The 18,477-nt window shown below is 37.3% G+C and overlaps 4 protein-coding genes across 4 annotated transcripts; 3 read left to right on the top strand and 1 right to left on the bottom strand.

Moving 5' to 3' along the window:
* Window positions 1–14: 14 nt before the first annotated feature.
* LOC135087661 (nuclear pore complex protein Nup93-like) lies at window positions 15–6,498 on the top strand. Its single transcript, XM_063982406.1, has 15 exons — window positions 15–383; window positions 457–637; window positions 718–1,020; window positions 1,169–1,311; window positions 1,719–1,952; window positions 2,326–2,467; window positions 2,629–2,797; window positions 2,931–3,036; window positions 3,113–3,198; window positions 3,289–3,415; window positions 3,758–3,923; window positions 4,400–4,480; window positions 4,875–5,120; window positions 5,677–5,865; window positions 6,359–6,498. Exons 1-15 carry the CDS (start codon window positions 214–216, stop codon window positions 6,476–6,478), a joined length of 2,463 nt encoding a protein of 820 aa, XP_063838476.1. The 5' UTR covers window positions 15–213; the 3' UTR covers window positions 6,479–6,498.
* Window positions 6,499–6,527: 29 nt separating this feature from the next.
* LOC135087662 (putative nuclease HARBI1) lies at window positions 6,528–8,121 on the bottom strand. The gene is made up of 5 exons (XM_063982407.1): window positions 7,860–8,121; window positions 7,595–7,785; window positions 7,379–7,511; window positions 7,154–7,295; window positions 6,528–7,084 (listed from the first exon to the last, which is right to left on the bottom strand). The coding sequence occupies exons 1-5, from the start codon at window positions 8,079–8,081 to the stop codon at window positions 6,693–6,695; spliced, it is 1,080 nt and encodes a 359-aa protein (XP_063838477.1). The 5' UTR covers window positions 8,082–8,121; the 3' UTR covers window positions 6,528–6,692.
* Window positions 8,122–10,401: 2,280 nt separating this feature from the next.
* On the top strand, window positions 10,402–15,331 carry LOC135087663 (protein FAN-like). The gene is made up of 11 exons (XM_063982408.1): window positions 10,402–10,716; window positions 10,919–11,525; window positions 11,709–11,780; window positions 11,962–12,164; window positions 12,309–12,552; window positions 12,644–12,766; window positions 12,841–13,102; window positions 13,191–13,611; window positions 13,774–13,862; window positions 14,593–14,725; window positions 15,079–15,331. The coding sequence occupies exons 1-11, from the start codon at window positions 10,703–10,705 to the stop codon at window positions 15,302–15,304; spliced, it is 2,394 nt and encodes a 797-aa protein (XP_063838478.1). The 5' UTR covers window positions 10,402–10,702; the 3' UTR covers window positions 15,305–15,331.
* A 4-nt stretch (window positions 15,332–15,335) lies between these two features.
* LOC135087664 (uncharacterized) lies at window positions 15,336–17,906 on the top strand. Its single transcript, XM_063982409.1, has 3 exons — window positions 15,336–15,471; window positions 16,378–16,522; window positions 17,658–17,906. The coding sequence occupies exons 1-3, from the start codon at window positions 15,439–15,441 to the stop codon at window positions 17,756–17,758; spliced, it is 279 nt and encodes a 92-aa protein (XP_063838479.1). The 5' UTR covers window positions 15,336–15,438; the 3' UTR covers window positions 17,759–17,906.
* Window positions 17,907–18,477: the final 571 nt, after the last annotated feature.

An 18,477-nucleotide genomic window follows, 5' to 3' on the forward strand; every position in this document is an offset into this window, starting at 1 on the left:
CATGTCTGTGGTCATGTCATATTTTGAAAAGTGCGTCGCCCGCCGGTTTTGTTGTGTTTTGTATTTCTTTCTTTGAGATTTAATCATAAAGCACTAACAAAACTTTATATAAAGTGCATAATTCATTATTATTTAGGATAGCATCGCAGTGTGTGGTACATGTAGTCGTCACAATTCAATAATTTTTATAGACATAACCTATACATTGAAACCATGGCTGATGAAGATTTTAGCAAACTCTTGCAACAAGCAGAGCAGTTGACTACTGAAATAGAAGGCAATGAAGAACTTCCTAGGGTTGAGCGATCCCTTGGTCAGGTCCTCGAGGCTTCACAAGAACTGTATTCAAGAGTCATTCAGTCTGGCGGCAATGACATTCAGGCGTATGTATTGTTATGTTTTCAATAATATTATGTTCATTTAGAAAGTTAAAGAAATGCTCATATAATATTCCAGGCATCTGTTGTTTGGGGCAAAAGGGATAGACTTACAACAAATATCTCAGAAGCTTGAAACATTGAGCTCCAAACGCACATTTGAACCTCTACAGCCGATCGCCGATTCCGATATCGAAAGTTTTTTGCGTAATGAAAGAGAAAATGCCATTATTTCACTTATTGATGAAGTCAACAAAAATGTAAGTACATTTTTATTACATTATTAGTTGCATTCCAAATGTTTTAAGTATTGAAAGTCACTTATTTTGTATCTTTATAGTCATTGCAAACAACTGAAGATCAAAAATGGGAACACATGATGTCAGAATGGAACAGGGAGAAGATTAAGCTCATGAATGCGATGATTGGTCCCTCTCAAAACTGGTTAGATTTGAAGCGTGCTCCTGAGCCTCCAAGCATTGCTGACACTCCCAAGAAGTTTGGGCATTCCATGTTGGACAACATTGAGGCTGCATATGCTCGGCAAGTGCACCAGTACAACAAGCTTGTGTTCCAAGGGTCCAAGTCAAGAACAGCGCTTCACCAGAAGTTTGCACAGGTGGCAGAAGAGTTTAATGATCCAGTAAGTTTATTTTGAGTTATGTTTATAGATTAGTATAGTTTTCTATTGCTTATGACAGCACGTCTATTAGAAGTTTTAAATCATGTTCTTTAGTACATTCATAATAATTAGTATTATGGTATTGTGTACCACAATTTTGTTGTTACAGAAAGTGCTTGAAATGTGGGAGGTCATAAAGACAATGGCTAACATTCCTGCTTTGGTCAGAGATGAGGATCCCCTGAAGGCAAGGGGCAACTCTGCAATACAGCAGTGTTTGATAGGACAAGGGAAGAAGTATTTGGAAAAGAGGTTTGTGGATATTCATTCATTATTGTATCATATATTGTTCAATATAAAAAGAAAAAATATTTCTGTATATTGTTTGAATTTGTGTATTGCAGATGTATTATGTGCAAATTAAATTATTTATTGCTCCATGTTGGTATACGTATAAAGATTCTTAATTATTAATAATCATTAACGGATATATTATAAGAAATGTTTTTCATAATTTATGTTGTGAGAGAAATAAATAAATAAATAAAATAATGATCAATGACAGCTTTGTCCTTTCTTCAGTGGACTGATAAGCCTTTTTTTTTACAGAAAAGAATGTTATTTTTATTTATTATTACTTAATTACTGAAAAGGATTATCTAGCATTTATTATATCATTTAATTATTACACTTCTACAATCAACAGTGCATCTTTTCAGGTATAAACAGTACATGAGCGATGTGGTCCGCTCTAACCCGGCTGCGGCAATGCGCGGCGGCGAACCAGGCACGTACCCACTTGTTCGCGGGTTCGTAGGCCTCCGCCTGCAGGGACAGAACGTCCAGGGGCTCACCGACGGCGTTATCGATGAGCGACCGCTCTGGCCCATGATCTACTATTGTCTGAGAAGCGGAGATGCCAATGCAGCTCTTCATTGCTTGAGGAAAGCTGGGTAGGTTACAATAGTTTTTTATACTACTAGCTTTCCGCCCGCGGCTTCGCCCGCGTGGAATTTTGACTGTCACATAAAAACTTTATCGCGCGCGTCCCTGTTTCAAAAACCGGGATAAAAACTATCCTATGTCCTTTCCCGGGACTCAAACTATCTCTATGCCAAATTTCATCAAAATCGGTTCAGTGGTTTTGGCGTGAAAGAGAGACAGACAGAGTTACTTTCGCATTTATAATATTAATATAGATGTATAAAAGTATGCCAGATAGATTTGTAATTTTGTAGTATCATCATATTTTGTTTCTTCTGTTACTTTCACATGGTATGTTTGTTACAACAAATGCATTTGCTTATATTGTCATTAACCTTTCAGACGTGATCATGAAGAGTTTGTAGCAGCTTTAGAAGAGCACATAAGAAGCCCAGAGAAACCTCTCAGTGATAAACTACAGACTGCTATTAATTTCCAGTACAGGATTCAAGTGCGCAACTCTACAGATCCTTATAAAAGAGCTGTAAGTGTGATTAATTTTATTTCCTTTTAGTGCTGTTTTTGTGTAAAGAAGTGAGTAGCTTTTAAGACAAAACTAATTTTGATATTAGTAATAACACTATTGGACAATGTTAGTGAACAAAACACGTATGTACCTTGTCACTAATCAACATCTAATTTCAGGTATACTGTGTCGTAGGCTGTTGCGACGTCACCGACGAACATTCTGAAGTGGCGCGCACCGCCGATGACTACCTCTGGCTAAAGTTGTCCATTATCAAATCACGACCCAACAATGATTCGGAATTTTTCTCGTACTCAGACCTTCAAAAACTGATTTTAGAAGAATATGGTAACATTTGTTTGATAGAATTACGTTTTATTTATATTTTTTTAGATTATACGATAATTAAATGTGCGTGTGGACTGAGTGATCTTTTCAAAAAAACACAAACAAATTATTAATTATAAAGTTTTGTTTCTAGGTGAAACACACTACCATGCTTATGAAAAACCATTAGTATACTTCCAAGTGCTGGCCCTGACTGGGCAATTTGAACCAGCTATAGAATTCTTATCCAGAATACCAAGGTAATATTGTAATTATAATTTTGTGCAGATTCTCTTTGAGCAGGACTTTATGTAATTATTTTTATTATTGTTTCAGATATCAAGTGCATGGTGTCCACATGGCTTTAGCCCTTCACGATGTATATTTGTTGGGCACGCCGCGTAACGTTCAAGCGCCATTACGTATGTATAACAATTATTTTGATTATTTATTTATCTGTTTTTTTTAGTGCTAAAATGGTTTTTTATTCAAAATTATCGTTTTGTTCTTAGTGTCGGTGGACACAGATGATCCAACGCCGCTGCGGCGCCTCAATCTCGCAAGACTGCTGCTCCTGTACGTCAGAAAATTCGAACTCACAGACCCATCAGATGCCTTACATTACTACTTCTTTTTAAGGTAAGATTAAACAAATGAATAATTAAAGAGCAGGGTCACACTTAACACTACTATATTCTTGCTCTTGACTAGCTATAGCAGATCTTTATCGAAAACTTTCTTTGGCTCTTTTGTTGTTCTCCATCTTATTTAGTTCAAAATGTCCTTTGTAACACAAAGATAAAGATGCATGCCGTCGTAATCGTAACGCACCGTCTGTTGGCCTAGTCGTTATTATTTGATATACAACGCATCGTTCGTTTGACATCAAAATGCAACGCCGAAAACCAGTTTGCTTTATAAATGTTTCTGGCTGAAAAAAAAAAACAACTTTTTTCTAATTCAATAAAAACTACATTCCAGAAACCTCAAAGATCCAAGCGGCAAGAACCTCTTCATGTGCTGCTGCACCGACCTCGCGCTGGAGAGCCGCGACTACGAGCTGCTGTTCGGCCGCATGGATGCGCTGGCCGGCCTGCGTGGCCAAGGCCTGCTGGACCAGTTCAACAACCCGCATATCGACAGCAAGGTGCGTTACTTGGTCCAGAAACATTACATACTCAAATAAAAAATAGAAAGACACGGGTCTTAACGCGACGTTTATTAATGAGTTACATTATGTACTCACGGCTTGACGTTTCGGCTGCTATGCTGCAGCCGTGGTCACAAGCAGACTGGCGACATAATGTAACGCATTAATAAACGTCGCGTTAAGACCCGTGTCTTTCTATTTTTTAGTTGAAATGTAACGCGAAAGTTTAAAATCTTACACACTCTTTTGTCAATAATCTGGATATGGACAAGTTTTGTGACTTTAGATATTAAAAAAGATAAAATTACTTAGCTTAAGATTTCCGCTTAGCGACGCCGGCATAGGTACCCAACCACACTACCCGCTCCCTCCGACTATGTTAAAGTACAAGCAAATGCAAAAATAAAAATGTGACTTTCTAAAAAATATTGTTAGGGATTTTGGCCAGCAGCTAATTTTGTTTCTTCTTGCAGGTCATAGCATTGAATGTTGCTGAACAACTCGTGAACAAAGGACTGTTTGAAGATGCTATCACAATGTATGACATTGCAGGGGTAAGTTTTGCTATCGATCTTTAAACTTTGTCTCTAGTGACTTAAAATCTTTGCTTTTTTCAGAAAATAAGAATAATGGTTGTTAACAACCTAAAAATATTGGAAATGTTCTGTCATTGGTAATTATAGAGGAATAAACAACGTGATCTTCTATATCTATGAAAGCGAAGGGTACTGATTGACTGACTCACTCATCACTAAATCTCAGATACTACAAGTACTAGGATTCTCACATTTTGTATGGGGGTTCCTTTTAGAACTTAGGTGCTCACTAAGACATTTTGCAAAATTCAACCCCTAAGGGGTAAAACGGGATCCACGCGTACGAAGTCGCGGGCGGCCGCTATAACCATATATTTTTTTTGATTTTCAATATGTAACTTTTTCATTTCAGAACTTGGAGAAGGTTCTCGAGCTATTCTGCGTTCTGCTAGCTCAAGTAGTGAACAGCGGCGGCGGCGGCTCCGGCTCCGGCCTTCGGCAGCGCCTGGGTCCGCTCGCCGAGCACGTGTCGGCGCGCCTACGTTCCGCCGACGCGGCCGCGCTGCCCGCCGCGCTTGTGGAAGCGTATACTAAGCTGTGCAAGCTGATGACCTTCTTTGACCGCTTTCATGCTGAGAACTATGATTCGGCTTTGGAGGTGAGTATCATGTCTTCAGAAATGTGTTTCGTGTTTGAAAATTCTCAGCTGTTGAGAATTGATAAAATATTGAGGCTTGACCATGACTTCAGAAATGTGCTCATTCGTGACTCAGCTGTTGAGAATATATAAAATACTAGCTGACCCGGCGAACTTCGTACCGCCTTAGCGTAGAGATTTTCTTAATATTTTTTTCCGTAAGAACCATCCTTGGACTTCCACAAACATTTAAAAAAAAGAATTATCGAAATCGGTTCAGCCGTTCACACGTGATGCCGTGACAACGCGAAACGGGTTTCATTTTTATATATATAGATTGAGACTTCTAACCGGTCAATCTGGAAGTCACTTGCTGGAAAACGCAGCATGTGACGTCTACAAGGTGGACCGACGTCGTCGTAAAGGTAGCAGGCCGCTCCGACCGGGCGATGTGGAAATCACTGGGCCTATGATCAGCGAGTGGACGTCCTATAACTGTAATGATGATGATGAATCTGGAAGTCATTAGGGGTGGTTTAAGTTCAGCAGTGGACGTCCTGTGTCTAAAATGTGTCAGATCCTGCGCGAATGCGAGCTGGTGCCCCTAAGCAGCGACGAGCTGGAAGCGCGCGTGAGCGGCGCGCGGCAGGCACGAGGCGAACTCCTGCGCAGCCTGCCCGCTGTATTGCGCGCGCTGTGTACCATATTGCTGGCGCAGCGACAGAAGCTACGCGCCGCCCGTCCGCCGCACCACGCCACCAACAAGGTACCGTGACGTAGTAGTGCTTATTGGGTACTGTATATGACCAGAGACGATAAAACTGCGAGCTTAATCGTGTGGAGGGTTCACTCACTTGTCATCATATTTATGAGCGTGACGATCGGTCTGTATAAGTAACTATACAACCCGATCGAGCTAACTCGCTCTCTCACTTAACCGCCAACCTCTCCGTGTTTGCCTCGTCCGTACCAGAGCGTCGATGTGACGTTACAGCTGCCAGGTGCGCAGTTAACTGGGTTGTAGTAGGTTACGTATTTTGGCACATCAAAGGCATTGCATCGAAACTACGAAAGATCGCATTGAACGCACCATGATTGCGCCGATGACCACGCACGATCATCGCCGACTGAGATCGTCCAAGACCTAACCTTGATAACCCCATTAAATACTTTTTATTATTTTTGCTTATTATCAAGACTTATTGACTAAAATAGTTTGATGAAAACAAAACTATAATTACAGTTTTTTCTATTTACAGCAGGTAGAGTGGCTACGTGAACAAGCAGAAGTCCTCAACACATTTGCTGGAAATATTGCATACAGAATGCCTGGAGATACCTACAGTCAACTAGCTCAGATGCAAATCCTAATGCATTAATTGTAATTTGTAACTTTTAAGTATTATACAGTTTGGTAAATAAAAAATGTTTCATTATATTTTATCCATATTTTATTACAAATTAGCATAAGTAATAGCTTAAGTTTTGAGCTAAGCTCTTGATTATAAGTAAATTCAGTCTTATAGGAGGAAGGGGTTTAAAATCGAAAATGTTTAAAATATGAACTACTCTCACACACACTACAAGACTCCATTAAACACTGTAATAGATTCTCTCTGCTAGTTGTCTTCTAATTTCCATCCCAATGTATAAGTCATTGACATTATCATCGGGCATTTCAGTCATTTCATTCAAAACAGGCATTGGTTCTGGGTCAACATAAGGTTCAGGATCTGGCAAATCAGCTTTGATGCACAGATTATGGAGTACAGCACAAGCATTGATCATTTTAGCAGCTCTCTGTGGTGTGTAGTGCAATGGTCTTCTATGGAGACACTGCCACCTGCCTTTCAGCTTGCTGATACACCTGTCTATGCATGTCTTCGTGCGACCTTGGAAATGATTGTATTGAGATTCAGGGGTGCCTTGTGGTGCATTTAATATTGGTGTCATTAGCCATGCTCTTGTAGGGTATTTGTTGTCAGCTGAAAGAGAATATGGTTTACTTTCTGTGCAAATGTTAAAAACATATTTTAGTATGAAAACAAACTTACCAATCAGCCAACCAGCTTCACCTTGTCTGTAAATATTCTCTATAAATAGTCTTATATTCATTTTATTCCAAATGTAAGAATTGCTAGCAGCTCCTCCAAACCTACAGCAGATAGCTATTATTCTGCAATCTGCATCACATACCTGAAAGCATTTTTTTTACATTATAATATGGGAAGAGGGCAAGAGAATAGAAATTATCAGATCTTTAAAACTGATGGACTTACTATTTGTGCATGAATGGAGTATTGCCCTTTTCTGTCATAGAAGGCTTCTTCATCATCTCTTGGACAAACTATCTCTACATAAGTCCCATCTAAGCATCCATATGTTTCTGGAAAGTGATACTTTCTATAAAATCTGAAAATTTAAATAAATAGTTCTGAGTTAAATTAACAATAATTTTTCACAGGGGGGCAAACATGAATTTATGACAAACTTACCCCTCTTTAATTTGTTCTCTTTGTGCAGGCATTGAAGGAAATGCTATCCAGTTATCTAACACCACATTCAGGCCTTCAATCACAATTTTAATTACCCTGCTGACAGATTTTTGGGATATGATTATGTTAAAATCTTTGCCAATTGTTTTTTGATGTGACCCATTTGCTAGGAATGATAGCGTGACAAGCACCTGATGAAGAAATTGAATAAGTATATTGTTAAAACATTGCTATTGTAATAATTGGATGGTTTTATGGGTTTTACCTTCAATGGAAATGGTATGCCATTTGATCTCTGAGTTTTAGGTACTACTGGTTCCAATATCCGTAAAATATGATGAAACACAACTTTGTTAACACCACAATTCTTTAATAAGTAAGCATCAGGGACGTTGATACAATCTGATAAATCTAAGAGGGTTCTCCGTGTTAGCTTTTCTTTGTACGAGCTTCCTCGCATCATTTTAATTTTAAGAAGTGTATTCATTTTCTAAATAATATTATGTGAATACAAATGATTTATGTCTCAATTACACTGCGGAACAAAAAAAATAAAAAAATCTGCGGCATCTATTTTGTTAATGGATTTTGTAAATACTTGTATTAGACATAAATGGTGTGCATTTACTTTCTTTGGATTGACTCTGGTTCTTGAGATAAACGAGACACAAGAAATCAATGAAAAAAATTAAACGACCGTCCCTAAACTTATATTAATTTGATTATACCCACTAAGTTTTGTTTTCTACTCATGTATTAGTGTAGTTGTAGTTACAACAATTTAGTAATCAGCTACTAGATCTTGAAATTAACAGATTGTGTCTTTTAAATTAATTTTTAAAGAGCTTTTTTGTCTCAAAAATATGAGTTCATTATGAAAACCTTGCGTTTACAATCCCAACAGTTTTTGTTAATATTTGGCTTCTAAACTTACAAAAGCAAAGAAATAAGATCACGGAGGTAGTGATAAAAACCTACCAAGCATACTGTCTTATAAAACTTCCATAAAATAATAAATATTGGGGGTCCAATATCGTCTGCAAGACTCGTGAAGACTCTTTGCCATACTGGAGTCAAGCTGGACGTAAAGGACTTCAATTTGGAAAGCCAAAGATATGAACTGAGCTTTCTAATCACTAAAATGATCAAAAGTCAGCCAAATTAAAGTCCTTTACGTCTTGAAACGTCCGTTTGAATACGGAAAAAATAAATTCGATTGACCGCAAATCCGTACTCTTATTAAGACACTGTATTTGTAAACCACATAACACAAATTGAATCTGAAGCATGGCTAAGCTTTGTTTTAGTAATCAAACAATATTTGGGGAGTCATAGAGCACCAGACTTTTAAGAATTGGTTGTTTGAAAAATTTAACACATAAGGATCTAATTTGAGTATTATTTTTTTTTAACAATAGCCATTTGGACACATTCTCCCATAATCTGGGTGATTACAGTGAGGAATAAGCAGAACGGTTCTACCAGAACATCAGGATAGTGGAAGAATGATATCCACGGTCAATGGGACCGCCAGATGATGGCTGATTACTGTTGCCATAATTATGGAATTTTCCTGACCAAAACCATAACATAAAAGCTTACAGAAAAAGCTTTTTGTAGTTTTTTTTTATACTATTTGATGAAAAGCAAATATATTTTTAATTTTTATATCGTTCTTAAATAGGATCTTAGTGTAAATATTTTTTTTACACAGATTGGTATTTTTATTTTGGTTTTTTTCATATAAATAGTTAATAGTATTTATCTCAAGATCTAGAGTCAATTTGACAAATCTAATATTTTTCTAGTATTCAGCACACTAGTCGCATACAGAATTGACTCTAAACTACCATGCCGCAAAATGACTGTTCCCCAGTGTTATGCTTTTTACTTTATGTAAGGCTAATTCACTCTAGGTTTATTAACATTAATAACTTTTAAAATAATTTCATGCGAAGCAGTGTTGCCAGTCGGGTCTTGTCAGAAATTACCAGAAATATAAAAAAATGTAACCTTTTTGAATAAAAAGTAACCTTCATACGGGGGGGGGGGGGGGGGGGGGTGCGGAGCGATTTTGTAAGGTTGTTCATGGATGGAAAATGAATACAATTGATCATCAATCGTTTACGTAAATTCGATTAAATTCGAAATTTTGACTGTTCCATGAAGACCGAAAAGTGACCGGACGTATAAAACCGTTTCATGGATTTGCGTTTTATTATCGAAAAACATTCGCTAAAACTCATTTTCTTTAACAAAAAATAAATCAAATTCATGTTAACATACGACATAATTTTTAAATTGTCACTATTAATTTTTTTTACTGAATAACCTGTAAAAGTTAATTCTACAATTTCTGAAAAATCACCTAAAAGTAACCTTTTCATTAGTGTAACCTAAAAGTAACCAATGCAGTTCAAAAGTAACCTAAAAGGTTACAAAAGTAACCTTCTGGCAACACTGATGCGAAGTTTTTTGTTGTTTACATTTTTTTTGACATTTGTTATTTTAACGGTCGGTGAAAAATTGTGACATAAACAAACATCGCGCTTCTTGTTTATTGAAGGAGACGTTATAATTTAGTTACACCTAAAAATTGATAATGTATTGTGATTGTTATTCAATGTTTATTTTGCAGACATCAACAAACCACCAACCTTAGCCATTACCTCAAAGCCATTTAAAGTATTGTACAAAATATAATTTTGTACTTTGTTAACATCGTCATTTGAATATAACATCTCCAGAGTTATCTATGCACTGCCATGCAGAAACGATGAATCGTTAAAATAAAGAGATCCAATTAGTCATCTGGAAAATATGTCAACAATGTCAAAGATTACTTTGATTTTGATGTGATGATTACCTTTTTGTGTTGATTTTTCAAGATTATTGTGAAAGTCCTGGATCTCTGTGATTTTATGGAGTCGTTTACGTAATTTCATGAATGATTTTTGAATTAATTATACATGAATGAAATTTATTCATGCACTACGACCAGTAGAGCCACTGTTGTAGCCTCTATTTGTATAAACCATTCTCTACGCTCAGTGGCCGCAAACAAAGATAAATTCTCCGTGTAAATTGTTCCTGTTTTGTTAAATAATAATGGATAAATCAAGGTAACAGTGCATTGCTCCTGTATTTATTAATAACAAAGTTTTGACAGTATATCCAAAGTAATATTTACATTCTTTGAAGAAATAACTAGTCATCTACCTACCTATCAGTTATGTATGTATTTCGACCCAAGTATCTGAAATAAAAGTACCTACAATACATTATTATTTATTCTCAACTTATTCTTTAAACATTTATTTTCAGATTTTCACTGTTGCTTTTAGAGCCAGGTGAAGTGTATTTCGAAGATTTCTCCTGCACTTTAAGTGACAATGACAGCCTAAAGGAAGGGAAAGCCAGACAAGGTCGTTTGAAATTGTGCTCAAAGTCACTGGTGTTTGAGCCGAGAGATTGGACATTTCCGCTTGTTAAATTGTATTTCAAAGATTGTACCAGTATAACTATTGTGAAGTCAAAGTTAGACCAAATAAGTAATATAATTAAGGTAAAAATGAAGCAATATGCAGAGATGCTTGAGGAAAATATATTGGCTCCGTACAAATTTAAATATGAGGACAAAGACTTTCTTATATTATTTGATTTTGCGTCTGCTGAGGAGTGCCTTAGTCAAATGGAGCAGTTGCAGAGGGCTTCAACGTTGCATGCCCCTGAGCACAACAGCATGGTGGCGACCATTTTGCATTCCCGTTACATGAGGATGGTATTTGATCCTGTAATGATGGATGATTTTACAGAGGAAATAATGTGTGAATTACAAGCTGAAAAGATATCACCACTAGTGAGACATCAAGGAAAATTGGCATTGACACCAACCACTATCTACTTCCAACCGTTCAGCAATGTTGAAAGTGTAATTATTTTGCTGTATTTGAATAATTAATTAGGACCATTATAGTTATAAGTTATATCTGACTTAATAACAATAACAAACTGTATGTGAATGGAAAGTTGAAATCAAGTTTTAGAATTTATTTAATATTTATAAGTAAGATGAGATGTTTGGTGTGTAATAAATGTTTTTCTGTTATTACAGAGCCCCATTTTAAAGCTCAAACTATGTGATCTGAGAAGAATGTACAGGAGAAGATTTTTGCTAAGGCAAGTTGTATGTATCAATAAGTATCTTTGTATTATTTTGATTTTACTAACTATGGCTTTTCCGTAACATGAATGGCTTTTTATTATTATTTGTATTTTGTCTTAAAGACCAGAAGAAGTTAATACATTTTCCTGTTTCGTTACTGATAAGAGACAAGACAACTCTCATAAATGTAATACAATTTTAGGGTTTAGAACTATACAGTGTGGAAGAAAGTTCAATACCTCACATCTATTTGACATTCCAATGCGAAGATGACAGAGATAGAATTTATAATATATTGGAAGAGTCTCCAAATGTTCATCTTGAAAAAGTTCATGCAGAAGAGATGACTCTTCAATGGCAGAATGGGGTGGTTTCCAACTATGATTACTTGATGTATTTGAACTGGTAAGATAATTCATCTGATCACTGTATGCCATATCTATGATTCATTCTCATATCTATTGATTTGTCTGTTCATTCACTATCTCCCTGTTATAATCTCTTTGATAAGTATTTATTTACATAAAAATGATTAATTTGATATTTCAGCCTTGCAGATAGGAGTAAAAATGATCTAACTCAGTACCCTGTCTTTCCCTGGGTTGTTGCAGACTATGTCTCAGAAAAATTGGATCTCACTAAACTAGATACTTTTAGGGACTTGTCTAAACCCATGGGAGCTTTAAATCCTGATCGCCTGGAAAGGTTGAAAGAGAGATATTATGAGATGAGTGAGCCTAAATTTTTATATGGATCTCATTATTCTGCTCCTGGTCTTGTGTTGTTCTATTTGGTAAGTTGGAAAAGGTTTTGAAAAATACTCTCATATTATCCACATACTCAACATAATGCAGTTAGTTTTACTTGCTATCTAATATTTACAGGTAAGAAAATATCCCCAGTACATGTTGTGTCTACAGAATGGAAGATTTGACCATCCTGATAGGATGTTTAATTCAGTCAGAGATGTTTACAATAACTGTTTGAGAAACATGTCTGATTTCAAGGTAAATAATTCAAGTTCACCTTTTGATTTTATGTTTTCGTCTTCAGACACTATTTATTAATGATTATTTTTTAGGAATTGGTACCTGAGTTTTATGACGTAGATTCTAAAGGCGATTTCTTAGTTAACCAATATGAAATAGATTTTGGCGAGCGCCACGATGGCACTAAAGTGAACAATGTGGCGCTGCCCCCTTGGGCCGATTCGCCAGAAGACTTTGTCTCGAAACTCAGGCAGGCACTGGAGTCAGAATATGTCTCTCGCCATTTACATTTGTGGATTGATCTCATTTTCGGATACAAACAGAGAGGGGAAGAAGCAGTCAAAGCGAATAATGGTGTGTAAAATATTGCATCATATTGATAACTATCATTCATTTGTGTTGTGCTGTGTATTGTTTAAACAATGGCATCTTTTACTTCCAGTATTTCATCATGTATGTTACGAAGGCGCGGTAGATCTTGAGCGAGTGTTTGATATGAACGACAGACACGCTTTGGAGGTGCAAATAATGGAGTTTGGGCAAGTGCCAAAGCAACTGTTTACCAGACCCCATGTGAGGAAGGTTGGCCATCAGATTGCCAAACCTCTTTGCTGTCCAGACCCGGTGGCTGTGTCCTACAGCGTGGAATGTATGGACACGATAAGACTGCACAAAGAGGCTGTGACGTGTGTGCTGAGACAGGGTAAAAGAATTATTTCAGTGGGCAAGGACGGCACTCTGAAAGTGTACGATTTAGAACAGAAGAAACAAATTAGAAGTATTATACTATGCGAAACGCCGTTGAGCTCTTGTGTGATGATTGATGAACAAACCGTCGCCGCAGGCTCGTGGGACAATGAGATGTAAGTTCTTTTGACAAATGATCGTGAACTATTGGAAAGGCTAAAATAAAATAAAAAACAAATTTTCAACATTCCAAAAAGTAGGAAGCTGTTACTTGCTATTCATATTTTAATGCTGTAATTACAATAGTGTGGCCTTGCTTATTTTATTTTTTATTGCAGATATTTGTATGATGTGGAATACGGAAAAAAGGTGGAAAGCTTTAGAGCTCATGATGACTCAGTCAGTTGTTTGTTGTGGCTACAAAAAGGTAAAAAAAATGTTAAACTTTGCTTTGAAACACTGAATTATTCATCAACCATACATCACCAACTCACATTAACATAAGATAATGTAGTAGCAATAAATAACATGACGCATTTGTTACCGACTGGAAAAAATCTATATTTTGATTTCTCTAAAAACAATCCATCTTAACCTAAGTCTTGAAATTCCAATTAGTTTTCAATTAACTGTATAATTAGATTTTGAAACCGTTAAATAGGTAGTCGATTGAGTTGCTGAAAAAGTGACTTCACAGCGATCTATTTAGACGATTATCACACTGCACCGCGCTCCGCCGCGGTCCGCGTGGCTACATAATAAAGAATCCCGCGCGCAGACGCGTTTTCAGTGTGTTGTGCCGCGCCTGTTCTCTATACAAACTGAGGTACTTGCATACAATGATTAAATCTGTCGTCCCGCGTACCACGGCGGAGCGCGGTGCAGTGTGATAATCGCCTTACTGTAGAATCGCACACTTAAAAAAGGTGGCTTTGTCAAGTAACCACTCAATATGATGCTGGTATGCTTTCCTTTTCACCAGTTTAACCGCCTCTGTGGTCTAGTAATAAGACCACAAAAGTTCAACGGACTTCAAAGACTGGCTTAAGGGCTTGCACCCAGAGTCGTGAAAAACTATATTAAAAAAAAACCACCTGCTTCAGACCCAGAGAAAAATAATAATTAAAAAGTAATAAGGAATTTGAATTTGATTATAGAACGTCTTCTGATATCCGGCGGCAGCGACGGCGTGGTGCGAGCGTGGGGCAACGTGGGCCGCGCGGGGCAGGCGCTGCGCGGGCTCAAGGCGGAGTTCGACCATGACGGGAATATCACCGCTATTGCCCACAGGTCATTATAAGGCTCCTTTTATTGAGCTTGAGTTTACTTTACGCATTTTTCGGATTTTAGACGATAAGCTCATACGTTTGTCCAAAATTTTATCGTGGCATGCATCGAGCGACTGCACCCGTAATGGATAGGTATTTTAGGCCCCACATACCTACACGTCTTCGCAGCGCCTGTGATGTCCGCTGAACACAGCGGGCTTAGGGGGTTGTGTTGTGTTACTTGTCAAAAAAAAAAACGATTGACATTATTTTGTATATTTTTAAAACTTATGTTTTAGGTGTCATTTGAGTATGTTTAGTTTTAACCATTACTACAGAGTGCCTATTTAACAATAATAAATTTCGTCGTTACAGACGTCGCCGCCACGAGATCGACATAATATCGTGCACAAGCGACGGCGAAGTGTTCATCTGGAGTCTAACCTCCCGAGAGCTGGTCAGCAAGATCTGTGTTCATAATGCATCAGTGATCGGCGCTAGCGTCGTGCTGACCGGCGATAGGGTTGTAACGGCCAGCGAAGACGGAGACATGCGCGTTACTGACCTTAGTGTCACGCATTCAGTAAGTGTGAACACTTAATTATACTTATGTATATCTGAAGTCTAACCTCCCGTGAGCTGGTCAGCAATATCTGTGTTCATAATGCATCAGTAATTGACGCTAGCGTCGTGCTGACCGGCGATAGAGTCGTAACAACTAGTGAAGACGGAGACATGCGCGTTACGGACCTTAGTGTCACGCATTCGGTAAGTGTGAACACTTAATTATACTTATATCTGAAGTCTAACCTCCCGAGAGCTGGTCAGCAAGATCTGTGTTCATAATGCATCAGTGATCGGCGCTAGCGTCGTGCTGACCGGCGCGCGGCGATAGAGTCGTAACAGCTAGCGAAGACGGAGACATGCGCGTTACTGACCTTAGTGTCACGCATTCGGTAAGTGTGAACACGTAGTAATGCCACAGAATAATAATAAGTACTACGGTAATGCTTATTATTTGGAGCTAACCTCCCGAGAGCTGGTCAGCAAGATCTGTGTTCATAATGCATCAGTGATCGGCGCTAGCGTCGTGCTGACCGGCGATAGAGTCATGATAGCTTGCGAAGACGGGGACATGCGCGTTACGGACTTTAGTGTAACGCATTTGGTAAGTGTAGTCTATGGACACATTATTATTACTTTTGCTTATTTAAAAGGCTTTTTTTAAATGTGAGTCCTAGATATTCGAATTCGCAATTCTCAGAATTCTATTTAATTTTCGTACTTTTGTACCAATAGGGATGATGACTGGGTAATGAAATCGAAATTCTATTTAGTCCGTCAGACAGATAATAAAAACATTTTGGACCCATATTTTTGTTTTTTTTTTCATAATCGAATAATTACAGTATTATATTGAGTTGAAATGTCGCGTGACGTCACTTTTGAGTAAAAATTATACTCAAGCGTGACGTAACGCGCCATTTCAACTCGATGTAGCACTGTTATTATTTAATTATGAAAGAAAATAAAAAATATGAGTCTAATATTTTCTAATTATCTGTCTGACGGACAAATAATTGAAATTTTGTTATCTAGCCTATTACACCTACATAGGACACTTCAGTGTTTTTTTCGATGTGCCGTCGTCTTTACCGATAACTTTTTATCCAGGTGTACCAGAAGAAGTTCTCCGAAGCGCTGGCATCCCTCTGCTGGGACGGGCGCGGCACGCTGTGGCTTGGGAGCGGGACGGGAGCGCTGAGACAGTGGGACATGGTCGCCGTGGTGCAGCGGGACGAGTTGCAGGCTCATCAAGGTATACCCATGTAAATATTTAAGTAGCTGTGCTAGAACTGTGTTAGGTTTTAAAGCTGTGCGAGGATAAATGACAGGTCACACTAAGTACTGTGCTGCGACCTTTTTAGATATTGCCATATCTAAAAAGGATTAAATATTGTAATTTTTTATTCAAATTAAGTGTATGATAATTATATTATTAAGCCATTTTCATTTTTCTTATAATGAGCATTTCAAGGATGAATACTTATATGTATTTTGTTTCTTGACAAAATTCTGAATATATTTTTCAGCTTAATTTTACACACAAAAGTGTGTAAAATTCAAATAATGTTTGTACTCAAAACAGTAAACAGATATAGGTAATCGTGTATTTTATTTTAACAGATACTTCTATTTTAATACATAGTTTAAAAAATGTTTTTACAACAAAATTTGCTCTTTTATTTTACTAAAGTTAAATGCTGAAACTGTGGATTTTGTTACATTTCATTAAAATAAATAAAGCTGCCTGTCACAAAACAGAGCGTGACTTTAGCCATTGCAGCGATTATTGGCTATTAACTTACGCCCGTATTCACAAACGATGCTTGCTAAGTGACGCAGCAAATCGAACGCACAGCGTTGAATAGAGCTCTGTCGCCCGTATTTACAAACATTACTATGAAGTCTCACAGTGCGCGTGTACGCACAGGGTGACACATGAACCAATTTCAGAGCTCTATTCAACGCTGTGCGTTCGATTTGCTGCTTCACTTAAACAAGCATCGTTTGTTAATACGGGCGTGTGATTGGTTCGTGTGTCACCCTGTGCATCCACGCGCACTGTGAGACCTCATAGTAATGTGTGTGAATAGTGAATACGGGCGTTAATATCATACATAGAAAATTCAAGATATAATCGGCCTTATTATTGTGGGACATTATGCGATATTTGCATTTGTCCAGAGTAATGTAAGTTATGCGATAAATATTTTTTTTAATTGTTTATAACAAAAATTTGTCATTTTGAAGATTTTCCAAAAAAAATATGGAGGCAAAGAGGCAATATTCAAATTCATTTTTTTCATACCTTCTATCGTTCAAGTTACATACTATGTAAAAACTCAATAAGTCATCAATATGGTTAATAGTGTTTTAACAACCTTTTTCAGATTCGATCAACAGCATTTACTTCGATGAGCCGACGAACACCCTGGTGACAGCTAGCAGCGACAAGACTGTGAAAGTGTGGAAACTGGAGCCAAACTCCTGACGAACAATGTACACTAAACACTCAAGAAACCAGTATTATAGAATACCATTATTATGATCTTAATTTGATGATGATCGGAACAATTGTGATACTCATGATATAATTTAGCGTCAACCGAATTGACAATAAAGTTCGTGCAATAAGTGAATTGCTGTTTTCTTATTTATTGCATTTCTTCAGTTAGTCGCAAAAAAAAAACAGGAAAGTAGGTTAACTTGATACAGGTGCTTGCTCCTAATCAAGCTGTACCTGTTTGAAGCAGTATGTATTTGCTGTTATATTATAACGTCAATATACTCATCAAAGTCTAACGTTGACGGGGCTTATCCCTAAAATACGAGGACGTTGTTGAATTTTGCAATAATGCATTATAACTTATTTTTATTTTGTCTCAATGTTGGAGCAACTTGCATTGAAAAGGCAAATATTATTACCACGTGCAATGTGCATTCCTTTTCTTGCTTTTAATAAGTGCATTAATTTATTTAATTCAGGAAAACAAGACATAGTTATCCTCGTGAATAAGTTCCTAAGCAAGAGCATGGATTAATAGAGCTATATTAATCCATAGTAAGAGGCAGTTTGAAATACTTAACAATAAAAAAAAAATGTTACGGTATAGTCCTGCTCGCTCGCATAAGTTTCTTTGGGACTCTCAAAAACTATTATAATGTTCGGATTTACGTTTCACGCTTTTAACGTATAGGTGAATAGAGGGA

The sequence above is a fragment of the Ostrinia nubilalis genome, chromosome 3 (assembly GCF_963855985.1).
Source record: "Ostrinia nubilalis chromosome 3, ilOstNubi1.1, whole genome shotgun sequence".
In the NCBI taxonomy this organism is placed as follows: Eukaryota; Metazoa; Arthropoda; class Insecta; order Lepidoptera; family Crambidae; genus Ostrinia; species Ostrinia nubilalis.